We start from the raw sequence: 19,624 nt of genomic DNA on the forward strand, positions 1-19,624 counted from the left end.
ATTACATGCAGATACCACGAGTATACACATAGATACAACAAGATATTCAACAAACTGCAGTTTGTGCCCCACGTCCCCCCTCTATAGCAGATCCATTCGAAATGTCTCATTGAATAATTAAATAAAGCAAAACAGAAATTATGTGTACTTCCAGCTGTGTTTTCTGCCTGCTTTGGCGGTGCATCATATCCATTTCAGTGGGACCTTAGCGGGAAAAGTGTTGCCACAAAGTGACCAACGTGTAGCCTGCTTTTGAGCGGGTGCATTAAATTATTTCAGCTCATTATTGCTAGCAGCCTACTTTTGGGAGACCAAACGTGCAGCCTGGATTATGCTTGCCTATTGTTGGGCTGCCATGAAAGTTTACTGAGGTGAGTTACAAAATTAGGTCCAAGAAAGGAATAATATATATACTTTTATACCCGGTACTCAGTACACATGAATCTGTTTTTTTCGAGTTTTACATTGTACATTTTTTCTACATCTGCCATCATCTAAGGGGGCGAAATAGGGCGGGCCGAACTTTTGAAACAAACTTGATTCAGTGTGATATCACATGAGTCTTCACACAACATTTGGAGACCCTAGCTCTTATGGTCTCTGAGAACTAGGCGTCAAACAAGACGAACGGACAGACACATGGCTATATATGGGCTCGGCTATTGATGCTGATCATGATCATTCTTCTGTATTTACTTTTCGAGTACCGGGTTTAAAAAATATCAAATCCATTCAAGTGCACCCAAGACTTATTTCCAAAGATGGGGAAACTCTCCTTAATTGGTGTGTTAAAAAGCAAATGTCAGCGTAAAAGTACATTCAAAAATGATATTATTTTATTTTATATTTTTGTATATTGTATATTGTGTTTAGATGTAGAAATAAACTAGTTAAATTAAAGTAACATATTCCTTATGCAAAAGCTACACGTGGCCAATCTACAAATCTGTTTATAAGAAGTAAATATATTTTATGTAGAGGACTGATATTTTGCTGTGGGATTTATCGTATTAACGTTAACGTATCGCCTAAGCGCGCACACTTACACTAGAGATAGCAGCAGCCAAACAAATATTCGAAATCTTTAGGAGAATCGCATCGATCGACGCATGGCACGCTAGGGATTTGTTGCTCAAAACTTTTCATGATGTCGAATGGGATTTGAAACTAGACCTAAATCTGCACATCTATCTGTTTTCTATGTAACTTTTGATTGGTTTTTCGAGTCGTTCGGTTTGTTCATCGTGTCTGAAAGTGTCCTTAAATATTGCCTACAATCTACATATATCACAGTTGGAAGCTAGGCGCTAACTATAACTAACTATTCACGATAAGAAGTTATTGATGCATCTGGCGACAGGTTGGCCAAATGAACTAGAGATACGTTTAGGTTTAGCTTAGTGTGCGCCCTCCGCGCGGACCATCGAAGGATCGAAGGATCCGCCGTGGCGGAGGCGTCTAAGAAATGCACTATCGGTGTTTTGTTCTCGTAATTACATAGAATCTACAAGCGCAGGACCGCGACGACGATCCTGACCGCTGACTACTCAACTAGTGGCTAGTGGGTTAGGATAGAGAAGTACGAGTATACACAAAGCTATGCCATAGGGGGTAGAGGGTAGGGGCTAAGTACACTATAGAGTAATATCGGTAGTAATGTACACATCTATCCTAGGGTTGGGCTTGGGCTTGGGCTGGGGGCTCTGGTTTATACAGGCGTCGAATGGGTTCTATCTATGATAACAGCATTCAAAGGCACGTGCCCGTGCATCCGCATGGCGTGGGCGTTGGCGTTGGCGTTGGCGTGGGCTTCAAAAGGCACTTGGGTATTGTGGCAAGAATTCAATATTCCATTCTGGCAGTGGGTTGGCAGTCGACTGGCTACACCCTGGTCTCGGTGTTGCGGTTCCGATGCAGCGGCTGCAACTCCCGCTGCGTGTCGTTGTAATACTCGTGGTCGGAGCTGGTCGGCTCGCTGCCCGGTATCGGAATCTTCACCTCCAGCGTGCCGGGCACTCCCATCACAGGGATGCCGATGGTCTGCGTGGGTATGGGCGCCTCCCCCACATTCAGGGCCTGCGCATTCAGCAGATACTCGGGGTTGTCCACGCTGACGGGCACTCCGATGAGATCCATGTAGCCAGCGGTGGTGCCCGCGCCGGTCACATTGTGATTGGGATTGATGTGATTGTTATTGTTGTTGGGGCCGGCGCCCTGGCACGTGGGCATCAGGTAGTCGTCCTCGTCGACGGGCAGGTCGAGACGCAGATTGCCGACACCCACCTCACGGGCACTCGAGTCGGTCTCATCATCGCCGACGACGCCGCCGTTGGAGTTCTTGTTGCTGGGATCCTTGCAGTAGCGATTCAGCTTGGGAATTTCGTCAGTGCCGTCCGTGCGGTGGCTGGGACCAGGCGCTGCCTTGGGCTGCAGATAGTCGTCCGCCTCGACCATGGGCTCAGAGCCGTCCGAGGTGGGGGCCAGCTTGCGTATGAGATCCTTTTCGTCCTGGCTGGTGTAGGCGGGCAGGCGGGTGAACTTGTCGCCGGGGATGGCCAGATAGCGGCCCGGATCGCGGGCGAACTCCGCAAAGACCGTCATTAGCTGCTTGAAAGTCGGCCGCATGGCGGCATCGAGGTGCCAGCAGGAGAGCAGAGTGCAGTAGATGTCCAGGGAGCAGATCTCCGGCTGCTCCAGCTTCAGGCCCACCTCGATGAGGTCGGGTATGTCCTTGGCGGGGATGTTCTCGTGTGGCCGCTGGCCGAAGGTGAGCAGCTCCCAGATGGTCACACCGAAGGCCCAAACATCCGACTTGCTGGTGAAGACGCGGTTCCGAATGCACTCCAGGGCCAGCCACTTGATGGGCATCTTGCCGCCGGCCGCCTTGTACTCGTTGGAGTCGCTGCTCAGCAGCTTGGCCAGCCCAAAGTCCGTGATCTTGACCAGCGAGGGTGTCTGCACCAGAACGTTGCGTGCCGCCAAATCGCGATGCACGAGTCGCTTCTCCTCCAGGTAGGACATGCCCTTGGCGATCTGCGTGGACCAGTTGAGCAGCGCCTTCGAGCCGATCTTGTCGCGGTTGTTGCGCACATAGTCGAGCAGGCAGCCCAGCGGCATCAGCTGCGTGATCAGCATCATCTGGGAGGACATGCAGACGGCCAGCAGCTTCAGCAGGTTGCCGTGCTCCACGGAGGCCATGATGTAGGCCTCGCGCAGAAACTCCTCGCTGGACTCGGCGCCCGAGGACTTCAGCAGCTCCTTGATGGCCACGGGGATCTTGACGTTCTCGCCCTCCGGCACCCAGACGCCCTTGAAGACACGCCCGAAAGCGCCCATGCCCAGGACACCGCCCTTTCGCAGCTCAGCGTCCTTGACGATGCGCAGCTTGCAGAGATTGGCCCCAATGTTGGAGGGGCGCAGTGGTTCAGAGTCCTCGCAGCCGGACAGGGCCATCGTCATCTTGACCGTCTCCTTCTTGGCCTTCTGCTTCTGGCGACAGAGGTACGTGACCACGGAGAGGATGCAGATGGTCGCTATGAGCACGGCAATGGTGATAATGGCAATCATGTTCACATCCAGGCTGGCATTGAGCTTGCCTCCCCGCGGTGGGCTGGAGGCGCAGTAGGGTCCGATCTGAAGGGATTGGTAGTTGACGTGCCGGAACTCTGTCGGACACTTTGAGGTGCAGTTGAAGAGCGTCGAGTTCTCGTAGGTGGCGGCGTCGTGGAAGCCAAAGAGCTTGAAGTTGCGGCAGGCAATGCAGTCGTCGGAGCCGGGCCCAGTGCATCCCTTGCACTCCGGATGGCACTCGAAGCACTCGCGCTGCTCCTCGTCCGTGTAGTGGTCGGCCGGGCACTCGTCCTCGCACTGCTCGCGCCGCTTGTAGCCCACGCACTTGGAGCACACCTGCTCGTGGAAGCCGTAGTTGGTGCACAGCTCGCAGCGGGGGTGGCACTTCCTGCAGACTGCCTTCCCGGCCAGCGGCTTGAGGGTGCCCTGCTCCTGCGGATGCACATACTCCCAGTAGTAGCCGTCGGGGCACTTGTCGTCCTTCAGCAGACAGCGCTCCACGGTGGCATCGTTGTTGATGATTGCCAGATTGCAGGTCTTGCAGCCGCCCGCTCCGATCGTGTCCTTCGGTCCGGTGCAGCCCTCGCAGGTCTCGTGGCACCTGAGGCACACTCCATTCTCGCTGTACTTCTCCTCGGGGCACTCGGACACGCAGTGCTGCTCGTCCCGCACATGGACACACTCGTCACAGTGATCGGCCCCGGGCCCAGAGCACGTGCGGCACTCTGGATGACACATCTTGCACGTCTTCGTATCGAACTGATAGGCACTAAAAGACGGGAAAAGGGATTCAGTTTAGTACGGAAAGATCTCTGGCTGGATTGGGTGTTTGGACTCACTTGGTAATGTTGCGACAGTCGGCGATGCAGGTGCCATTGTAGTTGAAGTTCTTGCAGTTGAGACACTGATCCGTGCCCGATCCCCAGCAGCCGTCTTCGTTGCACTGGTCCGAGCAGACCAGGCCAGCTTTGCCTATAGAAGATAAGAGATTTGGGTTTAAAAAGTGACTCTGGGATTCGTTTAAGTCTGCGTCCACTTACGGCACTCGGCGGCGTTCAGGTTCTCGTTGATCCACTGCTTCTGGTCGGGTGACTTCTGCACAGCGTTCCATCGTATGTCGCCCACGTAGCAGAGATTGCGGTTGTGCTGGATGACGACGCTGCCGGAGCTGATCCGCTTGAGATTGCGCATCTCGAGGCTGTGCAGCGAGGACTTCACAATCGAGAGCGCTGCAAAGAGACTCTCCATCAGCTGGCGGCCGTGGATGATCTCCAGATTGCGGAAGTAGGAAAGATTCCGGAAGCCCGAGAAGTTGCCTTCGATGTTGAGGTAGCCGGTGATCTCCTTCACCGTGGAGAAGACCTCCAGCCGCTCGGGATCGAGGGGAATGTAGCGCGGACCCATCGTATAGTTGACGTACACATCCTGGTAGCCGTAGAAGGTTTGGTCCAGGATGCGAATGTTGCCATCGATCACGGTGCAGTTGCGCAGCGATTCAATGTTGCCCGAGTTGACTGTTTCGACGCCGGGACAGGTCTTGGGGCAGGGCCCGTTGCAGGGCACACAATCGCCCTCCTTGGCCATCTTGTCCGAGGGGCAGCTGCGCACGCAGGCGCCGTTGTCCTTCAGCAGATGGCCGGGGCACTCCTTCACGCAGGTGGCTCCATAGGCATACTTGCCCTCTGGATTCGTTTCGAGGATGTAGCTGGTGGGATTGTACTTGCGCATGGGCGGGCACTCCTCCTTGCAGACGCCCTCATCGAAGAAGTTCTTGCACGCGATGCAGTCCTTCTGTGTGGGTCCCGTGCAGCCTCCGGCGCAGAATAGGTGACAGCACTCCCGTGGCCCCCGCCCGTAGCATCTGCCCTGTGCGCACTGTGGGGCGCAGTTGATTTTGCTGAACTTTTGGCAGTTGTGTGCGCCCTCGCCCCAGCACGGCCCACTGCCGCACTTCTCGTGGCACTTGGGGCACTCGCGCTCCGGCGCCGTAAAGTTGTAAGTGTAATTGAAGTTTTCGGTGCTGCCAGTGAGGATCTCCCGCCACACAATGGTGCGCGTGTGGCAGAGATTGAAGTTGTTGAAGAAACCCACGCCGCCCTGCAGGATGTCCCGCAGTTCGGGCATCTCCAGCGTGTACATTTTCGAGTAAATGGCGAACAGCGCGTACTTCTCGTCCTCCACGGCCAGGCTGAAGAGCGTGCGTCCGCGAATGATTTGCAGTCTGCAAGGGGAAGAGGTTAGACCCTGTCCTGAATTCGGGGAACTGTCTGCAAACTTACTTTGGAAACACCACCTTGGTGACGTCAACGTGGCTGATCAGAATGTAGCCAGTCACCTCGCGTATGCTGTCGAGGAAGCTGAGATCCAGATTGGGGTCCTGCAGCCATGTCAGCTCCAGATTGCCGTCCACGTAGGTGCAGTTCGTGTAGCGATCGCGCAGGTTCCGGTAATGATGCTCTCGGTTCGAGGGCGAGGACAGGCGGGACTTGGTGCCGATGCAGACTGCAAAAGAAAGTTGACAAAAAAAAGGGGAAATTGTTGTAGTTTCGGTTGTGCATTTCAAGTGGGAGTAACTAATGGAAGGGTCCAACCGGAGTGACCCTAAACTGTCTAATTATCCCACAATGTCCGATGGCTGTGGAGGTGTTGAGTTGGGAAATTAATTTCGCTTCGAATTGTAAACGGAAATAGCTCTGAGGCAGCCAAAGAGAGAGAGAGAGAGAGAGAGAGAAGTTTGTTGCTCGAGTCTTTTGTTTGTTGTATGCTCGGAAGCAATAAAATGAGGCATACAACAAAAAAGCGAAACAAGTGGGCGACGCACCAGCCCCAGCCCCAGCATCAACCTCAAAGTCAGAGTCAGAGTCGAAGTCAGTTGGCGTTTTTAATAATTAGCAGCCCACGCAATGCCGTTCCGTTCCGGAGACCAGACGCTCTGTTATCATTAGTCAGCGACCTGTTTTAGCTGCTCGCGTAGTCGAACATCTTCGGCGACGAGTCCATTGATTTGCATCCAATAGATACAATTTCATATGCACACACCACGCCGAGAGATTCTTTGGAAAAAGGGCTGCACATGTGGGCTACGTGTGGGCCGCAAAAGTGTGCCATGTGTCGAAGCTAGAGACGACACCCACCTGGTGGCAGCCCACATGGTGCAGCAACCAACATCATCATTGGCCATGCAGTCACCCAACCCTACTCGTCGGACCCCAACTAATTATCCACCAAAATGGCTGCCACTGATGATGCTGCGGCATTTCGTTTATTGATTTCCTTTGAACAAATATCATAAGAAGAAACAAACACACAATTATGAAACCGAACGAATGGCACACAAATATTTGTATGTCGCCAGAAACAGAAACGGAGAAATTCCACTGTGATGGGAAGAAAAAGTTAAATGCCCCCAGCCCAGATATGCGTCCCATGCATTCCACTCGGCGGCAGACTCAGGCTCCCAGCAAGAAGAGGAAGGCAAGAGGAGCACACGGAGCATGGCGAAGGTGAGGCCACGACTGGGACCTCGACTTTGTCGCTGGACACTGATCAAAAGCGGCTGGGCAATCGAAGCGCAAATATTTTCGTACAAATTCTTCAGCTTTGTTTCGAGCTCTTTTTGTTTTGTTTTTGTGTCGCTGGAGAATGATGATGCTCCCCAATGCCGTTGGGCAGCAGTTTTCTACCCGCCCGCCCCTTCAGTCTGCGCCACCGCCTTCAATTCTCAGGCCGAGAGAACCCGACATCACGAAACCCTTTTCAAGCCACGCCGAGCTCGGGCTTTATCGCGCACAATTTATCAGCAGAGTTTTTCATGTTCGAGGCCTGAAACGTAAGCCACGACAGCAGAGACAGAGACAGAGGCTGTGGCTGTGTGGCTGTGTGGCTGTGGCTGCTCCCCTGCCAGGCAAAATGTTGACTTTAACTGGAGACCACGGACTGGGGTTTCGCGTGAAATGAGCGGGGCATATGCGATTTTTCTCTTGGCCAGCGACACGCCCGCCTCAGACTCAGAGCATCAGGGCATCAGAGAGTCCGCGTACGAGAAAAAAAAGGCTAATTTGTAATCCTTAGGCTAAGGCCAAGAGTGCGGCAGCCGCTCCTAATGAGTGATGGTCGAGACGGGGGAAGCAGCTGTAGCCGCAGCACAAATCAAAGTCATAATTCATGATGTGCTCATTAAAACAAAAGACTTAGGCAACAAACTCGTCAGCGAGATTAATCAACACACACACACGTTCTGTGTGTGTGTATTTGCTTATCGATTTGTATGCCAAGCCATCACCAGTGCCCTTCGTAGCCCCCAAGCTGTACGTACAGTCGCCCTGTCCTCCCCTTGCCTGCTGCCACTTCGTGCCACACAGCTGACGTACTGATTAATAGGCAACCGCATTCCAAGCTTCACTTTGCCGCCGACTTTGCTGACTTTCTAAATATTGTTTTTTTGTTAACTCTGCTCTTAGCCCCTCCCCCTGCCAGTAGCGGCAGCAGAAGATTGAGATGGAAATGGAAATGGGGGAAAAGGAGAAGAAAGCACTGCATAATCGATTCTTTCGGTTTTTCCATCTGTGATTTGACTTTTGGACTCGTGAGGTTTTCCTACTCCTTCTCGCGCTCTCTCTCTCTCTCTCTCTCTCTTTTGGCCTAGACGCAAAACGTTCTTGAAGTTCGCCCCTCACCATCTCTCTCTCTCTCTCTCTCTCTCTCTGTGTGTGTGTTGCAGCCTCAAGATAGACAGAGACCCGAGCTCCAGCCACAAGACCCCGACGACTCGCTCAGCCGGTTCTGCGCATTTAACAGTTTTTGTTGTTGCTGCCTCGCTCACGTTTTGTGTGTGTGTTTTTTCATTTCGTGGAAAAGATTTTTAACTCATGGCCCGAAACCGAAACCAAAATCCAAGAGGTAGAGCCACAGCCAGAGAGAAGAGACCATCTGGATTGCTTGTTCTTCTCCTGTTGGTTCGTATCTTTTTTTGTAGCATTGTTTTTGTTGCTGCTGCTGCTGCTGCTGCTGTTCTTTCAGATACATTTTTGTGTACCTTTGCCCGGGGCAGGCAGGAACCAGAATTGTCTAGATCTTGTTGTAATATAACAAAAGATTTAAAAGGGCATTAAGCATGCTTTGTTTTTGTCAGAGCCAAGCTCGCAGCTTGCCCAACAAAATCGATTCGATCAAATTATAAGGCCGGACCGTACTCCGTTATTCCCTCTGGCTAAACTCCGAGTGTGTTGGAAGGGGTACAAGAGCAAGTACATTGATCTGCAGCCATCCATCCATCCCCCCTGGAGAAAGTTGGCACCAGTTCGAGTCCGAGTCTGAGTCCGTTTCCATATGCAGATGCAGCAGCTGAAACAACCGATCACTGGGTGTCATAGATTATCATTGCCCGGCAATCCACATGCCACACTCCATGATCCATAATGCCACTACCTCCCCTCCTTTCCATCCACTGTCTGCCACATAAATAATTCATAACTGTTTTGCGACAATTTCAATCGAGTGGCCGGCTCCAGCAGCGGCGCTGGCACGCGCCTCTTTTACAATGAAATTGTGTAAAAGTGCTTAATAAATTCATTTGTGCGGCCATTAAAAAACACGCAGCTCATTATGGCTACGGTGAGGGGAGGGCGGAGCACTGGACGGGAACCAGCCAGCGATCGGATTGGATTGGGGACTCTAGAGTTAGCTTAGAGCTTAGAGTTGGAGTCTCCAGGCCCGTCGCTTACGTGCGCGGATTTTGCAATTTTCCTCTCTCTCTCTCTCTCTCTCTCTCTCTCCCTATCACTCCCTCTCTCTCTCTCTCGCTTTTGCAGAATGCTGTTGCGGCAACTTTCTTTCGTGTTTGTTGTTGCAATTGCAGCTTGCTGCAGTTTTTTTGCTGTGTTCTATGCTCGCGTCGTGGCGTCACGAAGGCGAATGCGAAGGCAAATAAGCGCAACTTGCAGTTGCTGAGAGGGCGGGTGAGCCAGAGGGCCTGAACAATCTTGGCCAGAAAACGCTGCAAGCGCAAGCGCAGGCGCATCTTCAGAATGGCAGAACAAATTTTACACTGGAATTGAGTGGAGAGTGGAGTGGCGAGTGGAGTGCAACGACAACAACAGCAGCAACAGAGTACCGACAAACAAACTGTCCTCGGAAAAGCAGTGAGAGAAATGGGATACACTCCACACTTCCTTGCTGCAAGGACTATGGAGAAAACATTAAACCTATTTCAGCAGATGAAATGTAAAGTTACATTTCTTTAAATGTATTCCAAATTCCATATTCTCGCTCAACTGCTTTATTTTTCTCGCAGTGTTTAAGCAAAGGCAAATCAGGCAACGACCACAAAGCAAAGATGCAACAACAGCCACAGCCACAGCCGCAGCCACAGCCATAGCCCCAGCATGCCGCTTGGATGATGATGCCTTGTGGCGGCTCATCACTGCCCTCTCCCTTGATGTTGCTGCCTCTTCTCCTTGATCATCTTCATCTTCTGGTTTTGGGTTTTCGTGTTCGAAGCGCGTTCATTTTGTTTCGAACAACAATTGGGCGCAGGTCGTGCCTCACGACAGCAACAACAACAGAAACAGCAACAGCAACAGAAACAGCAAAAGCAACAGGAATGCTTGGATTAGATAAGCTTATTGTTGCAGTTGCTGTTTCTGCTGCTGCTTCTCTTTGTTCTCGATCCCCTTAAGCTCAACAGTTACACTAGGCCCCCCCCCTCCCGGTCGGCACAGCTGCATTCGGTTCTGGCCAGGCTTAATGAGCACGCCCTGGCGCCATTTTTGGTCTGCTGCCTGGCTTTGAAAACGCTCGCAATCATTGCCAACATTGGCAACTATTTTTAGGCATAGAACCGCGAAATAGAGAACAAAACAGAGGAGAGGGCCAGGCCGAGCCGAGCCGAGCCAAAACAGCAAGAAAATCGAGGAGAGGCAGCAGCCAGAAGAATCGTGGGCCGAGACGCGAGCGTCAGCATTGGTTTTAGTTTTGGTTTTGGTTTCTGTTTTGGGTTTAACTCTGGCTTTGCTTTCGACATCACATCGGACGCCCACACGCTGGCAGCGGGGAAGGGAGAGTCGAGTGGTGTTGCAGTCAAAAGTTCACGAAACTCTGCCACCGCCACCGCCACCGCCACCGCCTTCGATGCTGCTGTGGGGGCTGCAGGGAAAAGTGTCGTAAAAGTCTGGAAAACTGAAACCAAATGCGGGAGCGGAGAGGAAACTCTTGGAAAACAATCAACAAGTGAGCGAGAGAAGGGGGCAGCGACGCTGCGCAATCGCAGCAGCCATAGATGCTCTCTCTTTGTGCCTCTCTCTCTCTCTCTCTCTCTCTCTCTCTCTGTACTCGTTGCATCTGTGTGGCTGCGTGGCTGTGTGTGGGTTTCGGAAAACCAGTATTCCGCTTGCAGCAGCCGTTGGAAAACGTCTAAAAGTAAATGCAACAACAGCAAAACTCAGTCTTAGGCCTTAAAGTTCAAACTGAGGCAAGTCTAGAGCTGCCTTTTGGACATTTCGCATTTCAATTTGGCCATTTATTGGCCATAGACGATGGCTTAATCAGAAGTATTATAGAAAAATGCAAAGCACACACACACAGACACGGACGAGAGAGGATAGCGCGTGCCTCACGCTGTAATTAGCTGAAGCTTACGCCACGAAGGGGGGGACTAGAGTGTGGCAGTGGGGAAGGGGATGGATAGTTGGATGGATGCTGATTGGACTCCAAGTCGGCTTGGAAGGCGACTCGCCGCAGTAAAGCGCACTATGGAATGTGGTTTTTCAAGCGTTAACACGCACACACACACAGGCAACAGATGGGTTCTCTGTGTGTGCATGGGGGAATGGGAGAGAGAGGAGCGTGCCTGCCATAGATTTGAGCACCAAATTCTAGGAGGAAAACGTAAGGGAACTGGAAACAGAAAATAAACTAATGGGAGTAGAATATAGCGTAGAAATGATATCTTAGAATAAGATCATCAAAATAGAATAATAATATTATGGAAATATATTATGGGAATTACCAGGAAGTACCCCCAAGTACCATGAGTGGTATCAATGGGAAAACCCAGCAGGAAGAGCAACACTCTACCGTGTGTGTCCACTGTACCGAATGTGCACATTTCTACGAATGTATAATTGAAAATGAGTTCAGTATTTACCAGGCATTGGAGCAATAAAATCTTTAACAATAATCGCGTTTATTATATGTAGTGGCCTGCTGCTCAAGTTTCCCATTTGGCATGCACGTGCAGCTTGTGGCAGGGTTTTCTCTAGCGTTTACCAGTATTTGCATATTTGCCGCAGCTGTGCTTATTTATGATCATAAAGAAAGAGAGAGAGAAAAAAGCCAAGCAACCCAAACAAACCAACAATTTCAACGTCGAGTTGTGCAAAAAAAAAAGATTAACAGAGTAACAATCATCGGGCAATCATGGGACACGATGCGTTGGGTAGAAGTAGTCCTTGGGGGGGACCTTTTCGATGTCTCGTTATCGGTGTCATAGCTCGCTTATCTAGGCGTATCCGGCTATTGCGTAGAGCCAGCCACTCCATTAGCATAGGTACCGGGGCTAACTGCTTGTCCAAATATTTGCACAATTGCCACCAGCGAACGGAGGGACGGACAGATATTAATTTGCAGCTACAAGATCACTGAATATCGACTATCGTTGGGTAGGAATAGGCGGTGAGGCGGAGGATAGAGCTTGTTGTTGTATTTTTTGTTCAATTTTTCTGTTTGCCCGCCAAATGCAAACATTTGCCCCCAAAGTACTGCGCAAACAGCAGACAAAACAGACAAAACAGACAAAAAGCACGCAACAGCGAGGCAAATGCGAGTGCGGCGAGTACTCGAACTTTTCATTAAATTTCGCCGTACCGTGCCGTTACCTTCCGTTCCGTTCGTATTGCCAAACGGTTGTTCAAACAATCGGACGGACGGACACCGTTGTATTGGAATTCAAATTCTTATTAATTTCCCAACGACCACAACGCACAGCGGCCAAACACACACAGCCGACAGAAACCACAGCGCGAAACCCTCGAGATTCGCAGAGTCAACAGTTTGGAGTCGAGTCGCCATTTTAGCTGGAAATTGTGTCGCTTGTTGCAGTTGGCTCTTCTGTTGCTGCTGACGCTGTTGGAAAGTTCAGAGACGAATAAAAAACTGAACGATCTGTACACTATTAGCTCTGGTTTTACCTTGTACTTTTGACATTACGAAATGCACTCGAACAGAAGGCAAACGAAATTCTTTCACTCTGGCTAATCAGTCGGTAATATTTGTGGTACATCGTGATAACTGTGGGCAGGGAGTACTGTGGCAGGGGGACGATAGTGCACACAAGAGACTCTTTAACTAAGGCAGCGCCAAGTCAAGAGGTGAGCAATGGGCCAGGGGCCAGGGGCCAGGGGCAGGTGAGACGACCAGCAAAGGGCAGGTATAAAGTAAGTAAAAGGTATTCGATCAATTCGGCATATAGAATAGAGGGATACCCTGTACAACTGGCACTATATTATCCTTTATGTGTGCACAAAATTCTCAGAGATTTATCAGTTGCGAAAGATTGATGGGCATTAGGGAAGACCTGAGCCAGTCCGTATATACCCCACTGCTGTTTCCAGGGTAACGATAACACTTAATAATACAAAATGCAGCCGAAACTGAACCAGCAGCAACAACAACATGTTGCACTGTGGCACTGCAGCAGAAGAGGCAAACAGAACCCAAAAAAAAAACACGGCCCAACCGTGCACACGTCCCACGATAAGATAATGAAAACCAAACCATAACAGTGCCATATTGGTGGAACTGTAACCGAAACCCAAGCCGAAACTCGACTAAACCCAACAGAACTGAGAACTATGCTGATGATACGGATATGTTGATAAATATGGCCACCATATTCGGGCCGGGCCGGGCCGGGCCGGGCCGGGCCGGGCCGTCTTCGCTGATGATATATGAGGGAACGAAACGCACGCAAATCTACATAAATACACAATTGTGATAGATGGAAGGGTCTCACGCCTAGACTCCACGACGAAGACAGATCGAGAACTTACTTTTGCCCTTAACGAACTCGTTCGACTTCTGATCCTCCATGCTGTTGGCCAGTGTGACGCCTCCCGCTCCCAGGCTCATGCCCAGGGCGTTGTTGCTGTGGCCACCTCCGCGGTTGCTGTTGCGCTGCCTGTTGGAGCTGCTGCGGTAAACATAGCGATCCCGATCGCGGTCCACATCCTGGTTGCGCTGCCGATTATTCTGTCGCGCATAGCGGTCCCTGGCCGCCGACGCGGGCCACACACAGACGCAGTGGGCCAGCAGCAGCAGGAGCAGTGGCAGGCAGAGTCCGTTGCGCCTCCGCAGTAGCTTGAAGGAGGTTCGCATTGTGGTAAAGGCGTGGGTGCTGGGTGGCCAGACGGCAAGGCTTTAGATCCGTGCTAATTCAAAGGCCAATGACGTCATAGGTTTGGTTGCTCTTCGCACTTTTGGTTGTTGTTTGGTTGCTGGCTTATGGATAGTTTTGTTTTGTGGTCAACTCTTCAGAAAGTCGTCTGGATTTTTGCTCTTTCTTTGAGCTTTCTTGCCCCGTCAGCTTTGCGTGCCGAAAATAAGACTTTTTTCATAAATTTTATTTGACTTTTTCACTGCGTTTTTTCTTGAGTTTTGTTGAAGTTTTGTTTAAGTTGTTGTCGTTGCAATTTGCAGTGGTATATGTTGTGTTTGAGTGTGTTTACGGTGAGTATCTGCGTGTGTGTGTGTGTGTGCTGGAACCAGTTTCACACTGTTTCACACTGCCACAAGCCACAAGAGTCGTCCGAAGGCTTTTGTGTACGCGTACTTTTGAGGTTAGGGAACGCGCGCAGGCGCAGCTCTCAATCGGAGCTTCTCCGTGCGATGATCGCCTTTGTTTTTGTTAATTTGCACAGACACATTTTGCCCTGAACTGATTTTTGGATGATACACCACAACAAATGTGTGCATCCAGCACTTGGACAGCGGACTGTGGACTGCGCACTGTGGATTGCTGCTGCCAATTAGCAGAGATTCACGAAAAACACACGTACGAGTGTATTACTCGAATATTCAACTGGTTGTTCACTTGCTCTCCACCAACGATGTGATGATGATGCTGCCCATTACCGGTGGCCGTACTGCGATTTGTGGGTAATATGCGACTGCCACTGCGATTAGCACAGGCAAATTAGCGACGCGACGCGACGCGACGAACGAGTTCGAGAGATCGGCGACGATCGATTGCCAGTCATATACCGATACCGATACCGACAGATGCAGCATGAACAATTCGCGTCTGCGCAGCAACAAGTTCTCTTCGAGACTGAAGATCGAAAACTGAAACCAAAAGCGGACCCAAAGCCGAACCAAACACGCTCTTTCGTACACACACGAATACAGGCGAAGCGAGAGAGCAGGAGAGAGAGAGAGAGAGAGCCGTGGTGAGAGCATTGGTATACAGGTAAAAAGTGTGGAAAAAGGTGAGCGGCTGGAGACAATCTTAAGCGCAGATCAGGTCAAAATAAAACTAAAGCAAAGCGACACACAGCTGCACTCACACAAACACAGAGTAAGAGGGAGAGCGAGAGAGAGAGAGCGAGAGGGAGAGAGAGGGAGAGAGAGCGGGTAGCAAAGGTAAACCAAGAGTCAGCGTAACACGAAACTACACGGGCAAAGCAATGCACAAACTGTCGCCCCACTCCTCACTATCAAATGCTCTTCTTCTAGATGATATTTGTGCAACTTTCTTCAAGTAGTGTCAGAACGTTGAATATTGGCCAGTCCTCTTGCAAAACTTGCAGCAATCATTGCCATGCTGTGGCAAAGTACATCCTAGGGATAATCTCTCTTATAATCTTAACTCTGACAGCTGTGCGGGGTGGCAGAGCATTTAAGATTCGCATTGATTGCGGCACACATTCCCACACAGGTAAGATCTTGTGTATATCCCAATTTCTTGGCTCTATTGTTGTTGCCGTTTTGTTGTTTCTTGCGGCGAATTCGTGACCGTTCAGGTACAAACAAAATATATAACCGCTCTCGCAATCGCTCACTCTCTCACCTGAGTGTGTGTGTGTGTGAGTTGGTGTGTGTGTGTGTGGGCAATGTTGCCATATAAGCACACAAGTTCGCCGCCTTCCTCCATCACAGAATTTTGTATCTGCATTTGTGTCTGTGTTTCTGTTGAGGCTGCTGGACTGCGTGGGCCCTGACGGCGCTATGGATTGTTATTTTGGCCAAGATTTCTGTTCGAGCGTTGTCAACATTGCTAAGCCAGATCGGTCGGCAGAGAGAGAGAGAGAGAGAGAGAGAAAGAGAGGAGAGTGGAATCTTCACCTGTCTGCTACGCAGCCCACAAGTAATCGGGGTTTTTACGCCCGGCCAAAAGGACATCTCTGGCAGGTAGCATCGTTTTGGCCTCTTCAACTGTTTGGTAACAGTTTGCCAGCTCACAAAAGAGGCACTTGGCAAAAGGGCAACCATCTTGCTAGAGATGCATTCAAATCCGTGCAGCAGCCGCTGTTCCAGTCGCAGTTCCATTTCCAGTCCCACGCTGAGACTCAAGAGGCGTTGCATTGTCTCCTCGTAGAGCATTGTCTTAGAGCATGAAAATACTTTTAAATTGAAAAACCGTTTCCCATTTTCGCAGTCAGGAGAAAGCCACACGAGCCCAAGCGCCGCCATTCGAGGCTGAGGTTCAGGTTCAGGTTCAGGTTCTTCTCTGCAATCAGATCTCGTGTCGATCTCGATCTCCAGCCATAATCAAACATATTAATAGCCGTCTATGCAGACCCCAATCAAAGCCAGGCCCCAGCCCCAGCACCAGCACCAGCCCAACCCGTACAAAATCATCTGTCAAAATCGAAGAGCATGCAACTGACAAGCGCGAGACGAGAACGCTGATCGGAGAACGGAGAACTTTGCTGAGAAGCAACTCGAAGGCATCTCCAAACCACTTGAGGCACTCCGTTCGCACAGGTAAACGCCGCTCGAGAGGTGTAAGAAACCGAATCCCCGACCCACACAGACACACAGAGCCAGACACACACACACACACACACATAGATGAAAGACCGAAAGATTCATATAAATTTGATGAAGCGTACAAAATGCCATGCGGAGAGAAATGTTGCCCCATTCCACCACATCTGTCTATGATCTTTTTGTGTTTTCCAATTTCAAAAGAAAGCCTCAAGAACATGGACCCTTGAAACGATTCCTGCCCGTCTGCCTGCGCGCTCTGCAGGTTGTCGGCATCGAAATCATCGTGATCATCGCCATCGATGAGGATGAGAATGAGCAGAGGAGTCGATCTGCTGGAGTAGAGTAGCGTCGAGTCGAGTCGAGTCCCAGAGTCAGAGTCAGAGGCTCTCAGCGGCTCTTGGGTTGAGGCGTTACTTTCAAGTGCCACGCAGATTAACAGTAACAAAAGATCGGCTCTGGAGGCGCTCAAGTGTCTCGAGATTGTCTAGGATAGAGAGGGATGATGTATACTTCTCGAGTGCCCATAGGGCGCAACGAATTTGCGCTTTGAAGAGTTTTCCCAACGAACATTTGCACTTAAGTGCACCAAAACACCTCACAGCCAGGGCTCAAAGCTCTGCTTTTTGGCCAACTTTTAGCGCGTGTCAACCCTAACACCCAGAGCCGCGTAATTGGATTTCCCAGCAGCCCTTTAAACACACAATGTGGACCAGTTTTGATCGAGTTGCTCGCGTTCCCCCAGTGCTACAGATGACAGATCGATCGTCGTTCGACGAATCGCTTCATCAGCATTCAACTTGTCGCACGGCCGTAAAAAGCTGCTTAGAATTAAAGCTAATTGCCGAGGCCTCGACATGATGCGGCACATTTCGCTGTTTTGTATCTTTTTTGGCCAGGAACATTCCTCTCACGACAGCCTGGCTAATTGGTCAGCAACGCGCAGGGTTGGGCAGGGCGGGGCAGTGCGGTTCTTAACTTTAACCCCAACCCAACCCCAGCCATAAAGCCAAATACGCAGAAACTTTGACTTCATCTCATCGTTTTAGCATAAAAGTTTTTTTTGGTTGAAGTTTTTCTCGTTTTTTACTGATTTTTTTTATTGATTGTCGCCGTCGTCTGCCCGAGCAAATGTTTCTGTTGTTGCTGCTGTTGCTGTTGCTGTTGCTGTTGCTGGGGCACGACTCACGTTTCAAAAACAAAACAAAAAGATTCCAAAAACAAAACAAGAAACTCTGACTGAAATTCAGGCTTCGACGGCCGCAGCTGCAGATACCCTTTAATGTGAATAATTGTGCTTTAAAATGGGATTCCAATTTGGATCGAACTCTGTAGAGGTCAAAGTTTGAATTAGTTGTTCAAGAATAATTATGCCTTTAACGATCGCGCAAGTGCTACCCTCGATTCGAAATCCTAATACCCTCCTGCTAAAAAGGGTATGGGGATGAAGAGTTCCCCAGCGTCTCTCTGGGGCTTTTGAGGGCCGCCTCTGCTCTGCAGCTCAGCTCTGTGGCTCTCGTGTTTTCGGCTGTACGTATTCGTATTCGTATATGTTTTCCCTTTCCCGTTTGCCGTTCGCCGTTCGCCATTCGCTTTTCGTTTCTTTTAATGTCTTTGTAAACATAATTGCAACAACTCCAATAACAGATTGTTTGCGCGACTTTAATCGCTTTGTCGTGAAGTGTGAAATATGAGCGGCCAAGTCGCTGGGGAGCTTTTGACTGAGATGTCGATGGTGGGGGTAGAGCGGACCCTGAGAGGGTCGCTGAGCAGAGTTTCTGGCTCTAAAAATATCCACAAAATAATTTAGTTGCTTGCGCCTCAAAAATATTTGCAATGTGTGGCTTGTGCTGCTCATAATATGGAAATTATTGTACGAGTAAGCCCTGAAACATTGTTGTTTCTGCGGCCATTTTGTCAGCCAGCAAGAGACGGACACAGAGAGAGAGTGAGAGAGAGAGATCAACAAGTTCAATTAGCGCATCGCTTCGATTTGCTAAATTTAATCCGAGCATAAAGCACGAAGGCAGCGAAGCAACACAGCGAATGCCACTCCGGTCAGATAAGGAGTAGTCCGAGAAGCGGACGTTTTAGCAACGCACACGTGGCCAGGATTGGCATGGAGTAGGGCCTGGTCTTCGTCTCTGTGTTCGTCTTCGTATTGGGGAACAGAGGGCGCCCATCGACAAGATGTTGCAACAACACTCTACCGTGGAGTGGCAACCTGTGGAGCCTGTGCGCCATTAGCCATGGAGCATGAAACAAAAGCCGAGACAAAGATGGGGCAGGCAGCAGCAGCGGCAGGCAGCAGCAGCCCCGGATCGGTACGGCCTGCCACAATGCATTTGCGATAAATGGCAGGCATGGCTCGAAGAAGGCAAGAAAGGCCCTTAAAAGCCACGACAACAAATGCAACAGCCAACAGCCAACAGCCAGGCAGAGAGAGATTTGCGCAGTGAGATAGCTCATTTTGGATCCCATTTGGATCTCTGGCTGGAACGTCAGGCACTGTATGAGTCCAAGTACGAGTACGAGCCTGGGCCAGTTCTTCGTTTGTTACCTTGGCTAATCGGCGGCTATGTAAGTTGCTTGTTGTACGTGCGGCGACAGAGTCTCGGTTCCAGCTTCGGCCTTTGAGCATCAGAGTCTCAGAGTCAAGACCATGACTCTCGTGCTGCTGTAGATGTTCCTGTGGTTGTTGCTGTTGCTCTTTCTCTTGCTGTTCCTCTGATGTTGACACTAGCAAGAACAACTGCAACAGCAACAGCAACAGCAACAGCAACATTGAGCTTAAGCCGACGACCACAGCCGCATTCCGATATGTAAGGATTCATGCAGCTTGGCAGCCACCTCTCCGAAGGGCCGCCCCACTGGCAGCAGCAGCAGCATCCCAGGCAAGGTCAATAAATCCAGATGCATGAGGCATGAGGCATGAGGGGGGAATGATCGGAGCAGCCATTGCAAAGATCAGTGAAGATCAGTCTGAATGGAGCCAGAACAAGAAATGAAGGTTGGATATATGTATATAACTATATCCAATCTGCAATATATTTGCATCCATTATTCCTATTGC

The 19,624-nt window shown here is 50.3% G+C and overlaps 1 protein-coding gene across 2 annotated transcripts in view; it reads right to left on the minus strand.

Annotated features, from left to right (window-relative positions):
- Positions 1-826: 826 nt before the first annotated feature.
- The window catches only part of LOC117592325 (epidermal growth factor receptor), a 34,016-nt gene continuing 15,218 nt past the window's right edge, over positions 827-19,624 (minus strand). Inside the window, exons 1-5 of one of the 2 annotated variants that reach the window (XM_034286004.1) lie at positions 13,617-14,892; positions 5,850-6,072; positions 4,611-5,791; positions 4,410-4,542; positions 827-4,339 (exon numbers count right to left, since the gene is read on the minus strand). In XM_034286004.1, coding sequence (XP_034141895.1) covers positions 1,882-4,339; positions 4,410-4,542; positions 4,611-5,791; positions 5,850-6,072; positions 13,617-13,941 — 4,320 coding nt within the window. In that variant the 5' untranslated portion in view covers positions 13,942-14,892 and the 3' untranslated portion in view covers positions 827-1,881. Of the gene's footprint in view, positions 4,340-4,409; positions 4,543-4,610; positions 5,792-5,849; positions 6,073-13,616; positions 14,893-19,624 lie in introns of those variants that run through there. The other variant, XM_034286005.1, reaches the window with a different exon arrangement.

This window comes from Drosophila guanche, unplaced genomic scaffold (genome assembly GCF_900245975.1).
Source record: "Drosophila guanche unplaced genomic scaffold, DGUA_6, whole genome shotgun sequence".
Lineage (NCBI taxonomy): Eukaryota > Metazoa > Arthropoda > Insecta > Diptera > Drosophilidae > Drosophila > Drosophila guanche.